The 20,059-nt window shown below is 36.6% G+C and overlaps 1 protein-coding gene across 12 annotated transcripts in view; it reads right to left on the reverse strand.

Annotated features, from left to right (window-relative positions):
• Window positions 1–20,059, reverse strand: part of PTPRM (protein tyrosine phosphatase, receptor type M) — a 458,835-nt gene that overhangs the window by 196,864 nt on the left and 241,912 nt on the right. For all 12 annotated transcript variants that reach the window (XM_015282551.4, XM_040695587.2, XM_015282550.4 and 9 more), the window contains 4 exons: window positions 14,057–14,365; window positions 10,680–10,789; window positions 6,247–6,448; window positions 2,704–2,806 (listed from right to left, as the gene is read on the reverse strand). In XM_015282551.4, the coding sequence (XP_015138037.2) occupies window positions 2,704–2,806; window positions 6,247–6,448; window positions 10,680–10,789; window positions 14,057–14,365 (724 nt within the window). The remainder of the gene's footprint in view (window positions 1–2,703; window positions 2,807–6,246; window positions 6,449–10,679; window positions 10,790–14,056; window positions 14,366–20,059) is intronic.

The following is a 20,059-nucleotide window of genomic DNA, read 5'->3' on the forward strand; positions in this document are numbered from 1 at the left end:
CACAAGAACCTTTTATAATGTAATGTGGCAAACAATCTAAAGCTCTTTCTAACAGATGAATACATAAATAACACTAAATGCATGCAGCCATCGAGCATTACATTTTTCATTCCTGTGTACAAGCCAGACCTTTGCAATAAACAAGCATTCTTTTGCTGAAGTAACTGGAGCTGACCTATCTATGTACCTGCAGATAATTTGGCCTCACAGTCTTTAAACTTTAGATTAACTTGCACTGAAGAAGTGAAAGGTAGAAATGATACTGTCTTGAAAGAGTAAGTTCTTGAACGAGTGAGTGCCTCATTGCATGTTGAAAAGCCCTTACATCAAAATATTTACTTGTATACTTTTACAGCAAACTCTCTAGGACTTTACCGACTCATACACATCCTTAAAAAAAAGGAATGTCTGCAGTAACATGGGTATTACACAATTTCCACAGAGCCATCATCTTAAATGAAAAAGAAAGCCTCACAAATGACACTCATTCTAGAAATCTGGATAGCTTAGCCAACTGTTAGGTACATATATTCATCATTACTGAATGCACTGCTTTAAACATACATAATTCCAAAATAATCTTCTAGAAGTAAACACAGCAACAGCCATAAAACCTGAAATCGCAGACAAACTGAGCAGTATTTATTGTATTAAAACTCTGAAAAAATAGATTTTAATCATGTCCAGTTGTACAAATTCTAAAGCAACCTGGAATGCCATTTGGCCTTCATGATTAATGTGTACTTTATCATTCTAAACAGAGCTTCCTGAACATGTCTAGAAAGTTTGCTTTTTGAAGCAACATTTAAACAATCAGCATGCCCTTTCTCCCCTTTTATGTCATGATGGTTGTGAGGGGATTCTAAATAAGTCAGGAGATAGCAGGATTTTTCATATTTGATTAGAGAAGAAGAATTTAATTGCAGAAAAAAAGTTGGAATTCTGAGCGGCCTCAGGTATTAGCCTCATTGCCTTGAATGGGAGAACTTGTGCTCTCCTTATGCATCTCAGGAATTACAGAATCTTATGTGACGTGGCTGATGTTCTGATCAATAGAACAACAGCAATCATTTATACTGCTAGTTTAGTGCAGTTTCAAAAACCTGCATTAACCAAGCTGGTGCTTGTAGGAGGATCAATACACAAGGCATCATTCTTGGTGATGTGCATAAAAGAAGTATGACTGAACTTCTAACACCCAATGAATACAGATTAAGATGATAACATGTCCACACGCAGAACGCGCTCTGCAAGCTATGCCATGACATGCTTCAGAGTGTAATGTAAAATAAAATGAAAAAAGTACTGAGAAATTCTTACTTTAATTTTCACTTTCTGTTTCACAAAGTATTTACATTAAGAGTTTGTAGCAGTCATTTTAAGACCTGCTGCAAAGGACCTCTGCAAATTTGCTACCATGTGTTCATCTTTTTTGTCAGTTCTATTGCTTCTTGTTACTTTAAATCTCTCCTTCCATTTTCTTAACCACTCATCCACTCATTTGGTGTACTTCATCTCCTAACTAGCTTCCTTTTATTGCCAGAAAAGCTGCTGATGCATCTCCACTGCTATAGGAATTAATAATCTTTAGTTCACAGTGCAGTTAGAAGGAATTACACCTTTTTCTTTTAAGGCCTAATATGTTTATGTTTAAACAAAAGTAAGTCCAAATATTATTATTTTGATACCGATGCCTGAATTCGGAAGGACTATGCTACAGCTTTATAGCATGAAGTAACATAAACCTAAAATCCACTAAATTAGTTCCACTGTATCTGCTTTAATTGCTTTCTGATTTCTTCTCAGCTTGTTCAGACTTACCAAAAGTGCTACTTTTTTTTTTAAAGTTGTCTGAATAACAATTTCCTAAATTTATCCATCCACCCATAGAAGCATATCTAATACAGCAACGAATGCTGCAAAATAAAAATAAAAATTCTCTGAGAAGCCCTCCCTCTAAAAAATAATAACTTATGTATAAAGGAGAAACGTCTTCAACCTCTGAAAAACCTGTATTTATCTCATCTGTATTTTCCCCTGTTCAGAGTATTGACTCAAAATAATATAATCATTCCTCTGCTTTCTTCACTGAAAAGCAGGCACCTTTTATCACAACAGGTGTAACACTTACATGGTGAAGTGCATCTTGCTATGAAATAAACCACAGCAAACTGGAAATTCATTAAGATGTACTATATAACATTAAAGAACTGAAGCTACTGGTTTTCCTGTTTTTTTTTTTCTGTACTTCTCTCACGGTCAAGTAAATGTAAATACGTCACAAATGGTACAATGCATATTTTGAAAAGTGGTTAACTTACTAAGAACTGATTATCTTATATTTGTGAAGTAAACAAGAAAAGAGGATATCACAGACAGTAGCTCAGCATAGAAAATGTGATATGCCCTTGAACTTATAACACTGCAGTAAGCAATTACCTTAAAGAAGCCACCCACACAACAGAACTAAGGCTTTGTTCCTTATCTTCAAAGAACAAGCCACTTGCATCTGGATCAAATCCTTTAAACAATACACGAACACTCAACATCAAAGCACTTCCATTTTCTTCAGTTATTTAATTTAATTAGAGCTAATACAGACATGAATTTAGACACTGATTGCTGCGTAGAAAATCCCCAGAAAACATGTTCAAGAAATTAATCAATTTGGTTTTAATTTTATAAAGCCTTTTCCCCCAGTACCTGACAGGAGCGCCTCTGCTCTGTGCAGGTTTCAGCAAGACTGTCACAGTGCTGTCAGTCTGATTCAAAGGTGTCTCGAGTTCATATGGTGGCATAGAGGGTGCTAGAATAAGAAAGGAAAAGAAGCAAAAATAATCGTTATTCCTGTATTTCTTCTTTCAGGAGCCGTATCTTTATTTGAATATGTAATCCTAAAGACTTCTGCAAATATAAAGACTGTATAAAGGTCTAATATGCTTTCAGTTATAGTACAAGTATGAGACAACTTTTAAGTAAATTCAGTAAAAAAAACAATAAAAGAAATCCCAGCTCACTGACAATTACAGGAGCTAACAGCTCCTAATACACCTAAGTCTTCAGAAAGTACTGAGAGTTTGTAAGTTGGAAATGAATATATATTTTCTAGTTATTTAAAGAGCATCTACAAATGTGTATGCAAAAGTGGCTATATTTTTTGAAACTGTGAGTCCAGCTTCCTCAGCATGCCAGCAGTAGTAGTATACACTTCTGGAACTTGTCATTTCTACTGCGGCTGTCATGGGCCTATTGTCCACCACAGATATCATTCATGATAATGAAACAGGATTATCATCATGAGAGCTTATCATAGTTTGAAGCCACACTCAATGGCACTTTTGCAAACTGCGTCTTCATTAAGCAATTACAAATTACAAACGATTCCTCAGTTACAGTCTTCTACTGCTGTTGCTTTTTTTCCAATGCTATTGCCTAGTTGTGTTTTTACCACTATATTGAATGGAAGGCTGCTCAGTTAATTGTTTGTTTAGCAGTCTATCGTATACTTATTGTCCAGCTATTAAGGATGATACACTTCTATAGACTTAAAAGGCTACAGAAGCAAACAGCCATCATTGAAGTGACCCTTTTTGACCACAGGAATGATGCAAGACGAACTTACCCAAACCAATTCCAGCTTATCACAAAAAATACATTTTTTTGGGGTGGCGAAGATCTTTTCTTTAGTTCTTAGTTCTTCCAACAGTCAATTATCATCATTGTTGAAGACTTATTTAGCATCTGAATTCATTTAGCTTAATATTCCAGATGCTGGACACTTTGTGTACCACACTGATGAAGTTACTCGGAGTACAGCATCCTCTACATGCAGACAGTATCATTGAATAACAATGATTTGGGTTGGAAGGGACTTTAAAATCACCTAGTTCCAGCCCCTTGAAATCAGTTTTCACCAATTTCAGCTCTGTAGTTTTGTACATCTAGAATTTATCCAAATCACTCCCCATTCTCAAGTTGGCTATCCCAAGAATGAGGGAATCACAGAGTAAATGCAAATCTGAAAGCTGTGTAAACATTTCTGAAACACTATCAGTGTCATTTCTTGCCCTTGGTCTCTTGCATGCACCTTAACAAGTCTTGCAGTCTTACTGAGTTGTGACTCTTACGACCCTACAAACAATGTTTATTAACCTTAGTCTCCTTCCACCAAAACTGTAATCCTGTCCAGGCTACAAGCTATGGTTCTCCCATTCCTACCTTTGAGACTTGGCTACTTTATCTCCTCTCCACAGATACCTGGACGTTATCTATTTTTCCCCTTTTGCTCTATCTAGATTAGGATTCTTCCTCTTCCACACTGCCCACAAGCAAAGAAGCAGCTTATGTTCCTGAAATGGATGAAATTCTTCTGGGTGAGAAAGGAGGCATAAAAAAAAATCAGCCTGCCCAGCTGACTTTTCACAAAGTTATATGCAACAGAAAACAGAGTCTTCTAATACAACATGCCCATCAATTTTGACAGCAGGCATGGCTACTAACTCTCCTTTTAGTAATGCATATTTACATACAGATCACTTAATCCATCAATGCCAATCATACAACTGTAGAATGAAACACGGCAACTATTTACAGTACAGAATAGTACTACTCATCAACTTAAGACAGAAAATCAAGGCTATGAAACTGCAGTCTAGAGTCAGACAAATTAACATGCAAGATCTGTTTAAAAATTGGTCAGAACGCCTAGTTGCCACATCATCTTTTCTAAAAGGTGCTGTGAAACCTTTTTTAATAAATGTTCAGCACTTTCATTTCACATCTCTTCACAATATAGACACATCGAGCACACAGTAACTACAATGAAATACTAAGACAGTTGGGTGCAGAGAAGATGGCTTGCACAATCTCACCAGCTCCTTAGAGGTTTGTCTCATTTCAAAGCATGGCTTTAGTGTCCACTCAGACAAATGAGTTTTTGTTGGTAACATACTGAATTTAAAAAAGAACAATTTAAGCCATAACGTTATTCCCAAATGCCCTCTATTCTCAGCAGCCTCCTTCTTTCCTCATTCTAGTAAGGCCTGATTCTATCATCCCAAGTCCTATCAAGACTTGCTACGTTAGAAATACATTTCTGACACAGAAACATTTTGCTCAGTGTCAGAAAAGGGAGGATGATCCCATCTTTACAGATCAGTGTTAATTATTGTTAGACATTCTTCCAAGAATAATTTTCTAACTTGAAAATTGCCAACTTTTTTTTTTTTTTTTTTTGCCTCTACAGTTACCTCAATTAGCAATAATTTCCACTTTGCATTAACTGCCCTTTCCTATAATAAAAAGGAATAGTTCTATTTCTGATTAATACTTGTGAGGACAGAAAATGATTGATGGGGGGAAAAATATATAGAAAGAGAGTAGAATAGAAAGAAGATTTTGTATCCAAATGCTTTCCCTTATCTTTTCTGGAAAGCGAATTTGACTACAAATAGATAAGGCAATTTTCTGTAAACATTATCAAGGTTCAACTCTCAGTTTAATTCCCAAGAAGACCGTAGGGAATTGAAGAGTAGAGGGATTTGCAAAACATTTTGTCATCAATTACATAAGGATTTTAGGGTATTTAATAGTATTGCATCCCATCAGTTGGAGAAATTAAGCATTCCTCTGCCTCTGGGAGGGCTGTAAAGTATTGTTCATGGTTCTGTAGAAGTGACAAAGTCATGCTGCTCTTATCTGAAATCTGCAACTCCTGATGTTCTTGTCTAATACAGTTTCATTCCCACTTCGGTTCACACGCCTGCTAGGAGTGTATGCTGGCTGGCAGTCAGCTGCACTTTCTAACTGAACAGTGGACATACAGTGTATCTGCTGTACTCTCAATTGTTCATGGCTCATTAAAGAGATTTTCCAGCACTGTTACTGTACTAATTTAGAATCATGTCAAGGTTGAATAAGCTCTGAATGGAGCCCTCATCCTCATGTCCAAAAAACCCTATGCTAAATGTTGTAACAGCAGCTGGCACTGACTGCAGGCACATAATTCATTTGGTATCTTGGGTGGTAAGTTATAGCCATGAATAGGAATTTCAAAGTACTAGCTGCTATTTAAACACTTGGGAAGTTTTTCAGGTACACTACTATATGTCACTTTGACATCTTCAGGGATGAAGGCTTATTTTACTTTCAATTTGCTGCTCGTAAATTCTTAAAGAAGAAATAAGCAACCAAAAAATTACCCATGTCATTATTAAATGCAAACAATGATATTCTTTCATTAAATACCTGATATTTTAGTGGTGAATTGATTTGTGATCGGAGGTCCAAAGCCTTTAGCTGTGCTGGCCCTGATGGTAAAAGAGTAGGTAGTGCCAGGATACAGTCCAAAAAAGAGATAGTGTGTTTCATTTCCTAGCTTTGAGACTCTTCCGCTTTGATTGGATAAATCTATTTCTGGGTCAAAGGAACTGACTGCTTTGTAGGTGATCTGCAAAAGAATAAGAAAGTTATAAACTGTCTTGAGCAGATGGACAAAGATTGCATTTTTATCCAGTAAACCCTTCTGATGTATGTGCTGTCAGACATTTTATGATAAGCTATCTTACTCTCTTATTCTCTTCAAATCCTGAATCCCATGAAGGGACACAGAAACTCAGCCATAACTGGTATGAGTTATTACTTTTATAGATACGGAGACTTAGAGGCAAGCTAGATTACAACTCTAAAGGATGGGTTCAGGCTTACATTAATTCCTTTAAGATGGTGCCTTTAACAATGTCATTCTTGAACCTGTCTTACAGTTGGTTTTAATCAGCAGCAATAACAAAAACAAAACAACAGAGTAAAAGCACATAAACAAATAATGAAAGAAGAGGGTCCTACTTCTAACTGATTTGACTGTAATTACACTTTGCTCTGAATAAGATTATCCTTAGAAGATGATAAGGGCAGCTTAAGGCAAATTTTTCAGGGAGAGCGGGTAGAGCTTATATTTTAGTCTAAAGCTTAGATATTGTAATTGCTAATTGGGAAATTTTCAGATTATTATATTATACCTAGGTCAGAATCTCCTTTGGAGGAAAAAAGAGATAAAATGCTGAGTAATATATGCAAAATGTATCCTGTATCCTCAGTTCCTTCTTTGATTCAAGCAGTATTTTCAGTTTCCATTAGAAATGTTAATATAAGTTCACAGCAAAACTTGATCCAGATTTTTTATATTATTTACTAATTTCCACATATGGTAATGAGAACTTAAAAATGAGAAATCTATTAATAAAAAAAAATTATTAATTCATCTTTTTTACTTATGAAGTTTCATTTGCATGTGAATTCCAGCACTTTATATAATGAAGTAATAACTAGCATTCTTTTTTGTTGTAATTGTTACACATCACATTATTACACATAATTCTAATTAAGAAGATGGACACAAAAAATATTTACAAGCATGTAAGTGTTGATATCATACATCTATAACAGTTGCCATATTACCTTTTTTTTTTAATAGCAATTAATTTCTGGACAGAAAAGTAGTTAATATTCTATAATTAAGTTCTTCCAGGCTTCAGGAAGAATACAATTAAAAAAGGTGTTTTGGCTGGTTAAAATGAACTTGTGTTGTTTCTTTGTTTCACTCCTACTTATAAGCGAAGTGGTTTCTACAGTATTTGTTAGCATTCTAGTAAGTGTAAATTCTTTGTTCAGGAGTTCAAAGTCATAATTACATTATCCACATTTTAAAATACTAACACATACAGAAAGCATCTCAAGCTGCAGTCTTCAGGATGACACTTTAAAAAATGGCCACCAGCTGAAGAGGTTGCCTAGGAAAGGGCAACCTTGTTCCTAGGTCTTAGTCAGGCTTAAATCTCATCCAAAGTGAATGTCTTCAACTCTCAGTTAAAATACTCAGACATCTTGTGCTTGCTTTCCCTTTGGCACTAAACTCCTTTGCCTCAGGTTGTGTATTGCCCTGTGGCAGGTGACAGGCGATGGAAAGGTGCATTCACCCCTTGCTGCAACTCTTGGGCTGACTCACTCTTTTGCAGGCTTTTCAGCTCAAGGGATTCTCCAATTTGTGATTATCTCCAGGCTGAACTGTTCCCTAACCTTCCTTGGGGAGTGCTTGTAGAATCATAGAATCGTTTGAGCTGGAAGAGACCTTTGAAGGCCATCTAGTCCAACTGCCCTGCAATGAACAGGGACACCTACAGATAGGTCAGGCTGCTCAGTCCTTTATGGCAGGACTGTGCTCAATCCTTTTGTCCCTGAGCTTATACTGATAGCAGGGGTTGTCGTGACTCAGGTGCAATATCTTCCACTTGGCTTTGTTGAAGCTCATGAGATTCTCCCAGGCCCACAGCTTGAGCCTGTCTAGTCTCACAGAGTTTGGCATCATCCACAAACATGCTGAGAGTGCACACAATCCCACTGTCGATGTCACTGATTAAGATATTAAAGAGTAAAAGTCCCAGTGTTGACTCCTGAGGGAAACCACCCATTACTGATCTTCATTGGGACATTGATTCCCTGACCACTACTCTCTGGGTATGATCTTGCAACCAGCTCCTCATCCATCGATCAGTCCACTCACCAAATCCATATCTTTCCAATTTTGAGAGAAGGAAGTTATGTGGGCACATGTCAAAGGCCAAATTGAAGTCCAGATGATACCAGTGGCTTTTCCCTTGTCCATTGATGCAGTTATGCCATCATAGAAGGCTACCAGGTTGGTCAGGTAGGACTTGCCCTGGGTGAAGCCATGCTAGTTGTCTTGTATTATCTCCCTCTCTTCCACATGTCGTAGCATAGCTTTCAGGAGGATCTGTTCTATGATCTTCCCTGGCACAGAGGAGAGACTAACAAGTTGGTAGTACCCTGGATTGCTCTTTCTACCCTTAAAAATAGGCACGACACTGCCTTTTGTCCAGTCACCAGGGACTTCACCTGATTGCCATGACTTTGCAAATATCATTGAGAGTGGCCTGGTGACTACATCAGCCAATTCCCTCAAGACTCTGGGTTGCATCTCCTCGGGACCCACAGACTTACGAACGTTCAGGTTCCTCAAGTGGTCACAAACCTAACCTTCACTTACAGCAGGAGGGACTTCATTTCCCCAGTCCCCAGTTTCTGACACATCTGCTTGAGGGCTATGTGAAGAGCAGTTGTCAGTGAAGACTGTGGCAAAAAAATTAAGTACTTCAGCCTTCACCTCATCCATTGTTATCAGCCTACATGTGTTGCTCACTAGGGGAGAGTATGCATTCTCGGTGTCTTTCCTTACGGCTGATGTACCTGCATAAGCCTTTCTTGATCTTCTTTGCACTCCTTCTCCAGTGCAGTTCTAGTTGGGTACTGTGGCATTCCTGATCTGTTCATGTTCAGCCACCTCACTGAACCAAGCTGGCATTTAGAACAAAAACTGGTTTGGTTTGGATGTATATGTCTTGCTGGTAACTTTCAGTTAGAAATTAATGAAATCAAGTTTCTGCTTTAAATGATTGCTTAGCTCACTCTATCCTGCTTCGAGAAGTGCAAGATAAACAGCTGAAGATATCAGTATTTTATTTTCAGTATTCTCTTTGCTGTTGGAATGCTAGGTTCTTTTGGTGTTCAAAGACTTGCTGTCCTGAATACCTTGGAAACTTAGGCTAATCTATTTTTTTCCACCTCTCAATAACACCTATACAACTGTCATTACAGCCAATGAAGTTATAAACATATTTTTAAGAATGAGCTACACATGCACACTATGCATGTACTTTCCAGCAATACAGTAAGACATGCATGTATTTTTATTAGCAGATGATTTGCCTCTGTGTGTTTCTATGTACATGAAGCCAAACATCAATAAAAACATTAGCATATTTACTAGAACATTCAGATCCTTACAGATAGGCAATTGTTAAACTAGCTGGAAAGTAGTTAGCTTTATATTAAAAAAAAATCAATCTATACTTTCGTAACATTTTATCCTCTTACAATAAAACAGTTTTCAAAACAGTATCAATAGGTTACCATTCAATTTAACTTTTCTCTTACACCATATCTCATTTAGGTGGTGTTTTTTGTTTTTTGTTTTTTTTTTTTTAAACAAAGCATTTCAATACCGATTTTGTAGTAAGGTCAGGTAAGAGGCTTAACAGTGATTACTGTCTGACAGCTTAATCTGTGCAGTCTTTTGTCAATTTTTCTAAAAGGTATTCAGGCAAATGTTCCATGTGAGGAAAAGCAGCGATTTTTAGACATCTACAACATATAATTTTGTTGAATTTGCATTAAAAATGATAGATTTTTTAAAAATTATGCCTGCATGTTTCTATTACAATAGGCTTCCTGTAATGAGTCTCACCTAAATGTGAAGATGACTCTTTTCACTGCATTATGCCTCCTCTTAAAAAAAATAATCTACTAAGATCTGTCTTTCAGTCTTAAATATTAGTTCCACGTTACTAGACAGAATACTATATCATATGGCTCTAAATATAGCAGTTTTCTTCAAGTTGATAACTCAATACCTTTCTTGGGATTTGCAGTAATCCATTTCTATATTACACATTTGATTTTATTACTTTGTAAGTGTTACTATCCTCAAAATGAGTACTTATTTCACAGAAACTGGGAAAAATATTTTCTTTCAATTACATATAATTATGCACTTCCAAAAATCAATACAATACATGAAGGGAAAAACATGACCAAATGCTTGATACCTCATACAAGGTAATCACACCATATGTTTGCACTGGCTCTCTCCACTGAAGAAAAATCTTCTCTTCAAAGGTACTCCCTTGAATGGATTCAAGTGGTACAGCACTTGGAACTTATGAATAACAAAAGGAAAAACAAATATAAAAGCAATCCATCAATTTTGTTGAGACACAAAATATCAATTGTTGAGATACAGTTCATATTCCATGGAATTAGTTAAACATATTACATATATATAACCACTTCTTCCCCACCTCCCTAAGTTAAACACCTCAACTGCATATAATCTGTTAGAAGATTACACCCACAATTATTTCCCAAAGACTGAAGCAAAGGCCAGGGTAGCTCAGCAAAGAGAATAATTTATTTTACAAGATAGTGCTGTTAAGGAAATTTGTGTCAACTTCAGTATAAAAAGGAGTTAGTGAGAATTGCACTTTTCCAGTAGAACACTACTGACGAAAGAAAAGGATAATTCATCTTACTGAATAAGGAACTAGATGATGTCTCAGGGATAAATTCTTGTAAATAAAAATTGACAGTCATACCTACTTATCTATACCGTTCTGTACTGAAATATACAAACATTTATGTATGAAAATGGAAGAAGACTGAAGTAACAAGGTACAGCTTTAGCTTACTGAACTAGAATACAAACCTTGGAAAGGTGAGTCACATTTTGCACATAATGGTGATGCTCACTGACTATATGCCTGATGTACTTAAACATGGTGAACACATGGAAGTTGTGATGCAGACAAACTGAAAACCTGACATTCATCTTTCTTAAAGATTCTTACTTTAGGAGAATGAATGGTGAACAGTCAGGGACTTTAGAAGAGTCTGATAAAGGATGCATCAAGTGCTCTCAGATATCTGCTTCTTTTTTCTGTTCGTTCTACAACTATCTTACTCTAGAGCCAATGTCAACACAGTTTTTAGCCAAAAGGGTGTATTAACAGCACATGGACTTGTATCCAAAATTCTATTTTTGTAACAGTACATGAAACATAATGTAAAAAGAAAATCTTCAAAAATGCACTGCTAGGAAGCATAAAGCACTGATGGGTGAGCACTTTCACCTGACGTGAATGTGAAAGTCCAATAAGAAGACACACATTTTCCATATCCTAGAAGGTGGAAACTAACTGCTACAACAGCTGAAGTAACTTCTTGGAAACCTTTCTGAATTCCACCCATATGGCTAAAGTATAGGAAGACCTACAAGATAGACATCTGGCAACTCCTTCCTGTTGCTAGGTCTAAGAGGGTATTTTTCCTCTTCTGTTCTTCCATGTTGTTGGTCTAGGAGTTTAAATGGTCTAAATGGAGTTTAAATTGAGACTTCAAAAGCAAATCTCTCTATCTCTCTATAGAGTCCCTTGCAGGAATTCCTTTGACAAGAGGAAGCTCTAAGGACACTGACAGCTTCTGAATTTGCTTGCCAGTCCTACAGGTACCAGTAAAATTGTGACATTAGTGAAATTTTAAGTCTGGGCACAAAGTCTTCCTTCTAAGTAGGAGAAAACCAACAATACCTATTTGGAATAATAGGGCTAATAATATACATGTAAAGGGAGAAAAATTAAATATAGCACAAGTAAGGTAAAAGTATGACAAAGCATGGTGATAACTCTATAAAATTACTTGAAGGCCATAAATTCTGAGCATTTACAGCATCAGGGAGATCAAACACTTTAAGAGCTTCCCTAGAGAGGCTGTGGGATATTCATTCATGGAAATACTCAACACTCAATTGGACATAGCCCTTGCAAAATACATTATAATGTAATTTGAAGATCACATGATTATTTGGGTCATATTCCATTGTTGTGTTACACATAGATACATGTGCTTTACTGGAAGTGTACAATATACTAAAAAGCTGTATTCTTTTTTAGTATTTTCAAAAACACTGCAGAGACAGAATCACAGATTTTTAGGCTTGATATTTCAAAACTGATTAATATTATGGAAAGAATATTAAAAAAAAAGTATTCTCTGAACCACTGATTTTTAAGATGTCTTAGTATACTGAAGTGAAGTTCCAGAGGGCCAGGAATAAACAAATACTATATAAAATTTTAAAGAAAATACAGAAATGTTACATATATCAATAAGATCCTTTGCTTTTGCATCCTACAACTGAACTGAACAAAAACAAGGAGATGACAGCAAAATTAATTTTAATTAAACTATTTTTATGTTAGCTATGCTTGGTAGAATCTGTTGCATTAGTAACCTAAAATCCTAAATTGTTTAATTTATTCCTTCATATATTTTGATTAGAAATTAGTACCATACAAATCCATTACAGGACATATTAAATGATTTAATAGTTTTAAATGATACTCTTCAAGTATTTATTATAAAGGAAAGTTGTCATTGCTGATTTTTTTTTTCTAGAAATCTTTCCAAAATGTTTGCAGTAAATCCACCATTAATTTGGAAGAAAATACACAACTACTTCTAGTCAGACTGCAGATGTTAAAACTGGGAGAACAGATCTGCTGTTTTAAGCAATCCCAGTCATTTTTTAAGGTTCCTTTGAAGGGCAGACAATTGAAGATTCTGATAAGCAAAGCCAAAAAGCCTAAGGCACACTTGTAGAAGGCACCAAGGGGCTATGTACCTTAGTACAACATGTTCCAGAAAGGTGGAACTGATTCCTGGTGCATGACTAATTAAAAAAGCAAGTCCCATTTTGGTTCCATAGCTATCAGTGCTCCTCTAAAGTCTAGGTGTGGATAATCACAATAACATCACACAGGATTTAGAAGGATGTTAGTGTCTTTTCATGCAGTGTTAATACAGCATTACAGAGACTCAGTTGCCAACTCGGCTACACATACTTCAAAAAAGAGACTGATAAATGATGTCATTACTTAAATGACTGAGGTCTGAAAACCCCACTTCAGCTAAAAATTACTAAAGGAGAGGGAGTATCTAAATATTGTAATGTACATATATACAAAAGACATTGTCTGGATAAACAACTAACAGCATTCAGTGGTGGAAACTGCAGATCAGGACAAAGTATTTAATTTTGAGCATATCACTCAGCAGAAAAGCTTACATGAAGATATTGTGGACCAGCACCTGAATTTTTTTCACACTGATACTGGAACTTGTAAGTGGCAGAACATAATTCAAGCAGATACTATGAGCTTAGTGAAGAAATGATAAAATGATGTATAATGTTACAGATTATGTAAAAGACCATGATAATACATCTATTAGATCCCTTACTGCCCTAAAACTGCTGAAGGTGGTAGAAAATTTGTTACAGACAGTGAAAGTAGGACATACAGAAAGATAAGCTGATCATCAGGTAGGATCCCTGTACAATGTACATATATGTGTAAATACAAAAACTCACCATCTTCGTCAGTTTGTACGACAAGTTCTTGGCTTTCCTTTCGTCCTTCGGGATTCATTAGTACTAATTTGATGCTGACATTTGTATATGGCGATAGATTAGTAATGGTGTGCTGCGGATGTGAACTTTCTGTATCCCAGCTTACTTCTTCTCTCACTTGCTCTTGTCCTCCGGCCTGGTAACGGTAATGGACCGTGAGGTTGTAGCGATGGCAACGTGTGACATTATATCCAAAAGGCTCCCAGCAAATAGTGATTTGCCTAGACTTGATCTCCACAACCTCTAGTTTCCGTGGCCCACGCATTGGATCTGCAAAATTACCAATATAATTCTAGTATCATTATTGATGCATATTATAACAGTGAGAACATTTATGCATATTATAGCAGTACGTAAGAGTAATAAGAAGTTTTACAGTTCTATAAATATGACACGTAAGTTGAAACAAATCCATTCTTTTTCTCTCATAGTACAAATGACAATAGAAGGAATCTAAAGAGAAGAAAGAGCAAAACACCGAGGAATGGAGAAAGAAGTGACTCCGGTGAAAAATTATAAGCAAACAAAAAAAAAACCCCAGAAACTTATCTTTAAACTCAAATTGTAATTTAAATAATGTTTACTCTTTTTACCTATTTGTTGCTTGCAACAAATAACTGCAATTCTCATTACAAATGTATATGTTAACACTTTTAAAGCAAAAGCCGTCGTTTAAATTAATAGGTATCTAAAAATAAAGGGTAATTTTAGGGAAAATCTGTAAATATGTGTTGATTTTCTCCCAGGACTGTTTTTACAAAAAGGTGTTTCATCAGCTATTTCTTATTCACTTGTTTTTAAGTTAGACTGAAAGCAATTACTCAATCTCTACTTGGCCAGGACATTAAGATAATACTCTAATTTCTTTAAAATGGTCCATAGGGTTATTTTCCCATAAACTCTAGTTGTAACTACCTTCTTTCTTGTCTTTTTTAACTACATCTAAAACAGTATAAAAACCTGTTAGCAGAGTAGCTTGGCAAAGATTAAAAAATAACTGAAAGATGGCATGTCAGTCATATCTTACTGCACCTGGATGTTCCTGGAGAACTCTTAGCTGATAACCAGGCATAAATGATACCTAACAAAATCATACCAAGAACTGATGGCTCTCCATAAACAAGAAGTTTTTCACCAGTTAATTATTCAACCACTGTTGTTGATGAAGTTAAAATTTATCAATTCCTATTGGTCCCAGCAATTGAGTTACAAAACTGAACCCAAATTTCCACCAAATTACAGCTCAAATACTGAGCTGGCTGACACCCCACATTTTTCAAAAGAATGTCATTAGTAGAACTATTATACATATTTAGCAATAATCGGTTTGTTTTCATGATGGAACCCGCAACAAGATTAAAGACAATGTCTGGTTTTATCCACTGCTTCACTAGTTAAATGCTTAGAAGACATTTAATGAGCTAGAAGCCTCTTACACGTAAACAAATTAATATGCATCTTCCTTCTTTAATGTTTATTAATCAACATGTCTTCACTAGGAGAAGTGAAGACATGTTCTAAACAATTTACACAGGGCTTCATCTTTTTACTTTTAAATAAAATCCCTGCTTAGAATGCGGGTACAAAGACATCATTCATCTTAGCTCCTTGAAGAAAAGGTGTTAAGAAATTACTTGTTCTCTGTACATCTACAAAGCAGCGTTGCTTTCTTATTTTCCAATCCTCCAGCTTCTTCTTCTTCTTCGTTTTTATTTTTTTAATTAACTGCCACTATCCAAACATGTTGATCACCAGTGTATTATATTTCCCAATTGGTGACAAAATGGCAAAACAAAATGAACTTAGTAACGTATCTAATCCTGATCTTCCTTCTGGTGAGCAGACTAGTAAAATTTTCCACACAAAGGATAAATGGGTACAGTCATTCACTTGCTTCCAAACTCAGATACCCCAGCAGAGAAGCCGGATGTTTGGGGTATTTGCTGTAGCCACAACAGTTATGATTAATGAGAGGTGAACCTCAAAGACTGGCAAGCTCTGTTTCATATGTTCCTTCAGTATTTCTGCATGATTCAGACAAATCTGATGAAAAATGAGGGTTTTTTGTTTGTTTTGTTTTGTTTCATATCAGCTTCTAAGCATTTTTTCATTCAGGTGAGAGTAAAGATAGCGAAGTGCATCTGACTGGCATTGTGGAACTGTATTACCAGCTGGATGGGCTAAATAGGGCTAGAAAATCAACAAAATTAAGGTGACCCTGACACACAACATTAAGCAGTTGAACAAAGCTCATAGCTGCAAGAATACGGATCAGTGTGCTTAGTTTCATAGTATGCACGTCAGAAAATTCATGGGGGAGCTGAGAAATCTATTTTATTAGAACCATAAAACTAATTCATAGCATTTGAGAAGTGAAATTGAGTGGCTATATGAAGAAACTGGTTCAAAATCTACTCAAGATTTCTACCCAGGAGGAAGATATTCTTATGCCCTGCTACCTTAAATAAAAGTACAAGTTAGTCCTCCAGTTAAATCTTGAAGTCATTGCTATGAGAATGACATATACATTCTTACTCTAATAAAACAGACAGAGGAATAAAGAGATTGGGCTGTAAAAGCTGGAAACAGTATAGCTTTTGTTGATGTTCACGGGATAAAGTTCATCAGACAAGGCAAAAACCTTGAATGCTTTTGTTCCTGACTTGATTCTGTAATCCAGAATATCAGACAGTGACATAGCTTGTGTCTGTTTTTCTTACCATTCAGAAATGATGCAGCTGAGAGGGCCCTACTGACCCCTGTGTGGGACAAGCATGGTGTGACCCAGCCCATGCTAGCACTTAAGTGGAAAGGAGGAAGAGACAGGTAAGAGAAAAAGGACTAGGTCAGAACAAAGGAAGACATTTAAGGAAAAATAAAGCAAGATGTTACTTGCACCAGGTGGAATAAATTTACAGCGGATGCCCAGTGAGAAAGTGGTGTCAAACGTTCCAAAAAGGTCTGTCTGTGGAAGAGCCTCTGAAGATGCTGGGCTGTACAGCAAAGAATTCACCCCTTCCGTTTCTTCCATCTCATTTTTAAGGTCTCAATATTAGTGGAACAGACTATGCTTTATTATTTTTGCATCAAACAAACCTGAATTCCCAAATAAACGCTACTTTATTTGCATTGTTCTCTTTTTCTTTTTAATGCCACACTTCTTTGATTACCAGATATGACTTCATTACAGACATGAGGACATTTGCTCTGTACAGTTGACTTCTGAGTCACAACAGACCCGTATACTCCAAGTACCCAACTATTTTTGGTTACAACTAGCTCAGAAGGAACAAGATGAAGGGAAAAATGTTTACGATCAACAACAACAAAAAAAGAGGGTAAGGTAACAATGGATTTTTTTTTTTTTTAATTAAAAACATGGCAAAGACAGCCACAAAAAACAACAATTTCTGTAACAAAAGCTGGGGAAAGAAACCCCACCTGCAGGGACGCCATTCAGCTACACCTCTGCCCTCCCTCTGCAGTTCTATAGATAAACAGATGCTCTGCTGCTCCTCAGCATCCCAGCTATTTTCTTCTGCCTCACCACTACAAATCAGGAGGTGAATTGCAAAAATGAGGTCTACCAGTACATAAAGGAAGAGGTTGTCCTCCCAGAGGAGAGCACCGCCTGTCATGCCTAAAGCTGCACCAGGTACTTCTTACCCATTCCCTTGACGGTGCCTGCAGCGTTTTTCCTACTGCTCTCCTCCTGCTGGCTTCAGCAGGTATCAAGCAGGAAAGTCTGACAGTTGCAGCTCTGACCTGAGGGACCAGCAAGCCCAGTTCTAGCCCCTGGCACTTTAGCATCCCATTTAGTCAGTCATCTTGGCTATTTCTCTGCTGCTCCCCTCTGTTTTGCTGAGAATATGGAGCAGAGACTGACAGAAAGGATCCATTTCCATTGCAGCTTCAATTCACAGCTCATTTCTCAGGAACTTCGCACTTTACCTCTTACTACAAGCACAATGTTTTTTCAGAAACTCAATCTCAAAAATCACAGAGACATTTTGTTGTATTTTTAGAACTGATCATCAAAATGTGGTCTCAGAATGAAAGCTTAGACTGGAAGTTTTGTATTTTCATCACAGATCTACTGAAATGAAACAAAGACACAAGAGGTATGAGGATTTCTGGCACCTCTGTGATACCCCAGTATCAGCAGAGACCTGATACATGTTGGATACCATCAGAAAGACAAAGCATGGCGTTCAGATGGCTCCATCTGAACACAGCTCAGACGATCATCTCAACAACAGGAATGAAGACTTTATTTGTTGTCTAGGCAAAATAACTCTTGTGATTTAAATTCCAGGTTGGTCTCTACTTCCCTTCCACAGGAAGTAAAGGATGAAAAATAAGAAATAAAAATAAGAAAAGCATTTACAATTAAAAAATTATCTGAGATTTAAGATATTACCAATTACAACTCTTTGAAGTGAAAATAAAATAGCAATAATTAAACGTACAAGTCTGACATCCAGGATCTTCTGGCTTTGTCACAGATCTCCTTAAGATCTTTTCATATCAATTACCTTATGAGATAAATGGGAGTCACAGTAGTCCAGCATCAGTGTCAGTGTCATATGTAATTTCATTAGTGTTTGCAAAGAACTTGCTTACTACAGTGACAGAGACCATAAGCACACTTTTGACTTGATTCTGTCTGCTAATCAGAGCTACATCTTTGTTTTATTTCAAACGAGAGTACCTGTGTCTCCATTCAAACACATGCTTTAACAGTTCACCAGCACTGGTAAAAGTGATCAACCAGTCAGTCACTACTGAATCTGAAGTACCTTCCAGGAAAAAAAACAGAAGAGAAATACTGATAAGGAGACAGAAAATTCCCTTCTCCCTGCAGAGAAACTAAACCATTACACACCTGAACATTTTTTAAGAATGGAGATCACAACTCTTACTTTTTACATACTTATGCACACCGCCTTTCATCCATGTTTCTCCTCCTTTGGTATAACTCCACCTGTAGAAGGTATAAGGCTAAACAGCTCTACTCATGCTACAGTTCTCCAGGTAAGCGGATACCCTGCTGCTCCCCACTAGCCCAGGTGCTATGTTTCAGGAAGGTACAACATGAAGTAGTGCAATATTGTTTCTTCTATGGATGAACAGCCTTCTGAGCCAGCTGCTATCAAAATAACAACACCTGCCTATTTTTCAAAACACAAGTCTAAAGATTTGTATATTTATAGGCAACACCAAACGAGGAAGTAGGCAAATTGTTTTACTTGTTTGGCCTATTTCATTTATCCAATCTATACATGGCAGCAAACAGTGTGAGATTATTTGCAAACGCGGTTAGAGAGTTTTGCGAAAGATCATGCTGAACAGCAATGGAATGATTTTATATCACTGTAATTGTTTTTTTCTACAAGTTCTTCAACAACCCTTATCAGGGCAATATGCAACTTGAGCAGCAGCCTGCGGGCATCCCTTCCGTACCTTTCCAAGTTATTCCAGACTTAAGAGTATTGAGGGTCACTGTATAATATGACAGTAGTATTTCCCTAGTTTATGTATATACAAAGAAACTGAATGTCAAAATAAAATGACTGCAGGACCTCAGAAAATGCTAAAATACATACATATAACTCACAGCAGTAAAACGAGCAGGCAAAGTTCTTAAAATGAGACAGCTTGAATCCTCACTCATTTTTCCTCAAACTCATATGCGGGATATGGTACAGGTCTCCCATTTTCCAGGCGGGATCAGAAGTACTAATATCAGCTTATCACCAGAATTCTCTGTGTGGTATTTCTAGTTGAAATGCAAGCTAAAAATATACAAATTTTTGGGACAGAACCAAGATGCTGAGCTAATTTCAGAAGATTCATTGAAAGCACATTCTGATAGGCACCCAAGGCATCAGCTTACCAATTACAAAAAAAATATCAGTATAGCTGTGGCTTGAAACTAGATGAGGTCTTAGATTTAAGCTTTTA

The sequence above is a fragment of the Gallus gallus genome, chromosome 2 (genome assembly GCF_016699485.2).
Source record: "Gallus gallus isolate bGalGal1 chromosome 2, bGalGal1.mat.broiler.GRCg7b, whole genome shotgun sequence".
Taxonomy (NCBI): Eukaryota; Metazoa; Chordata; class Aves; order Galliformes; family Phasianidae; genus Gallus; species Gallus gallus.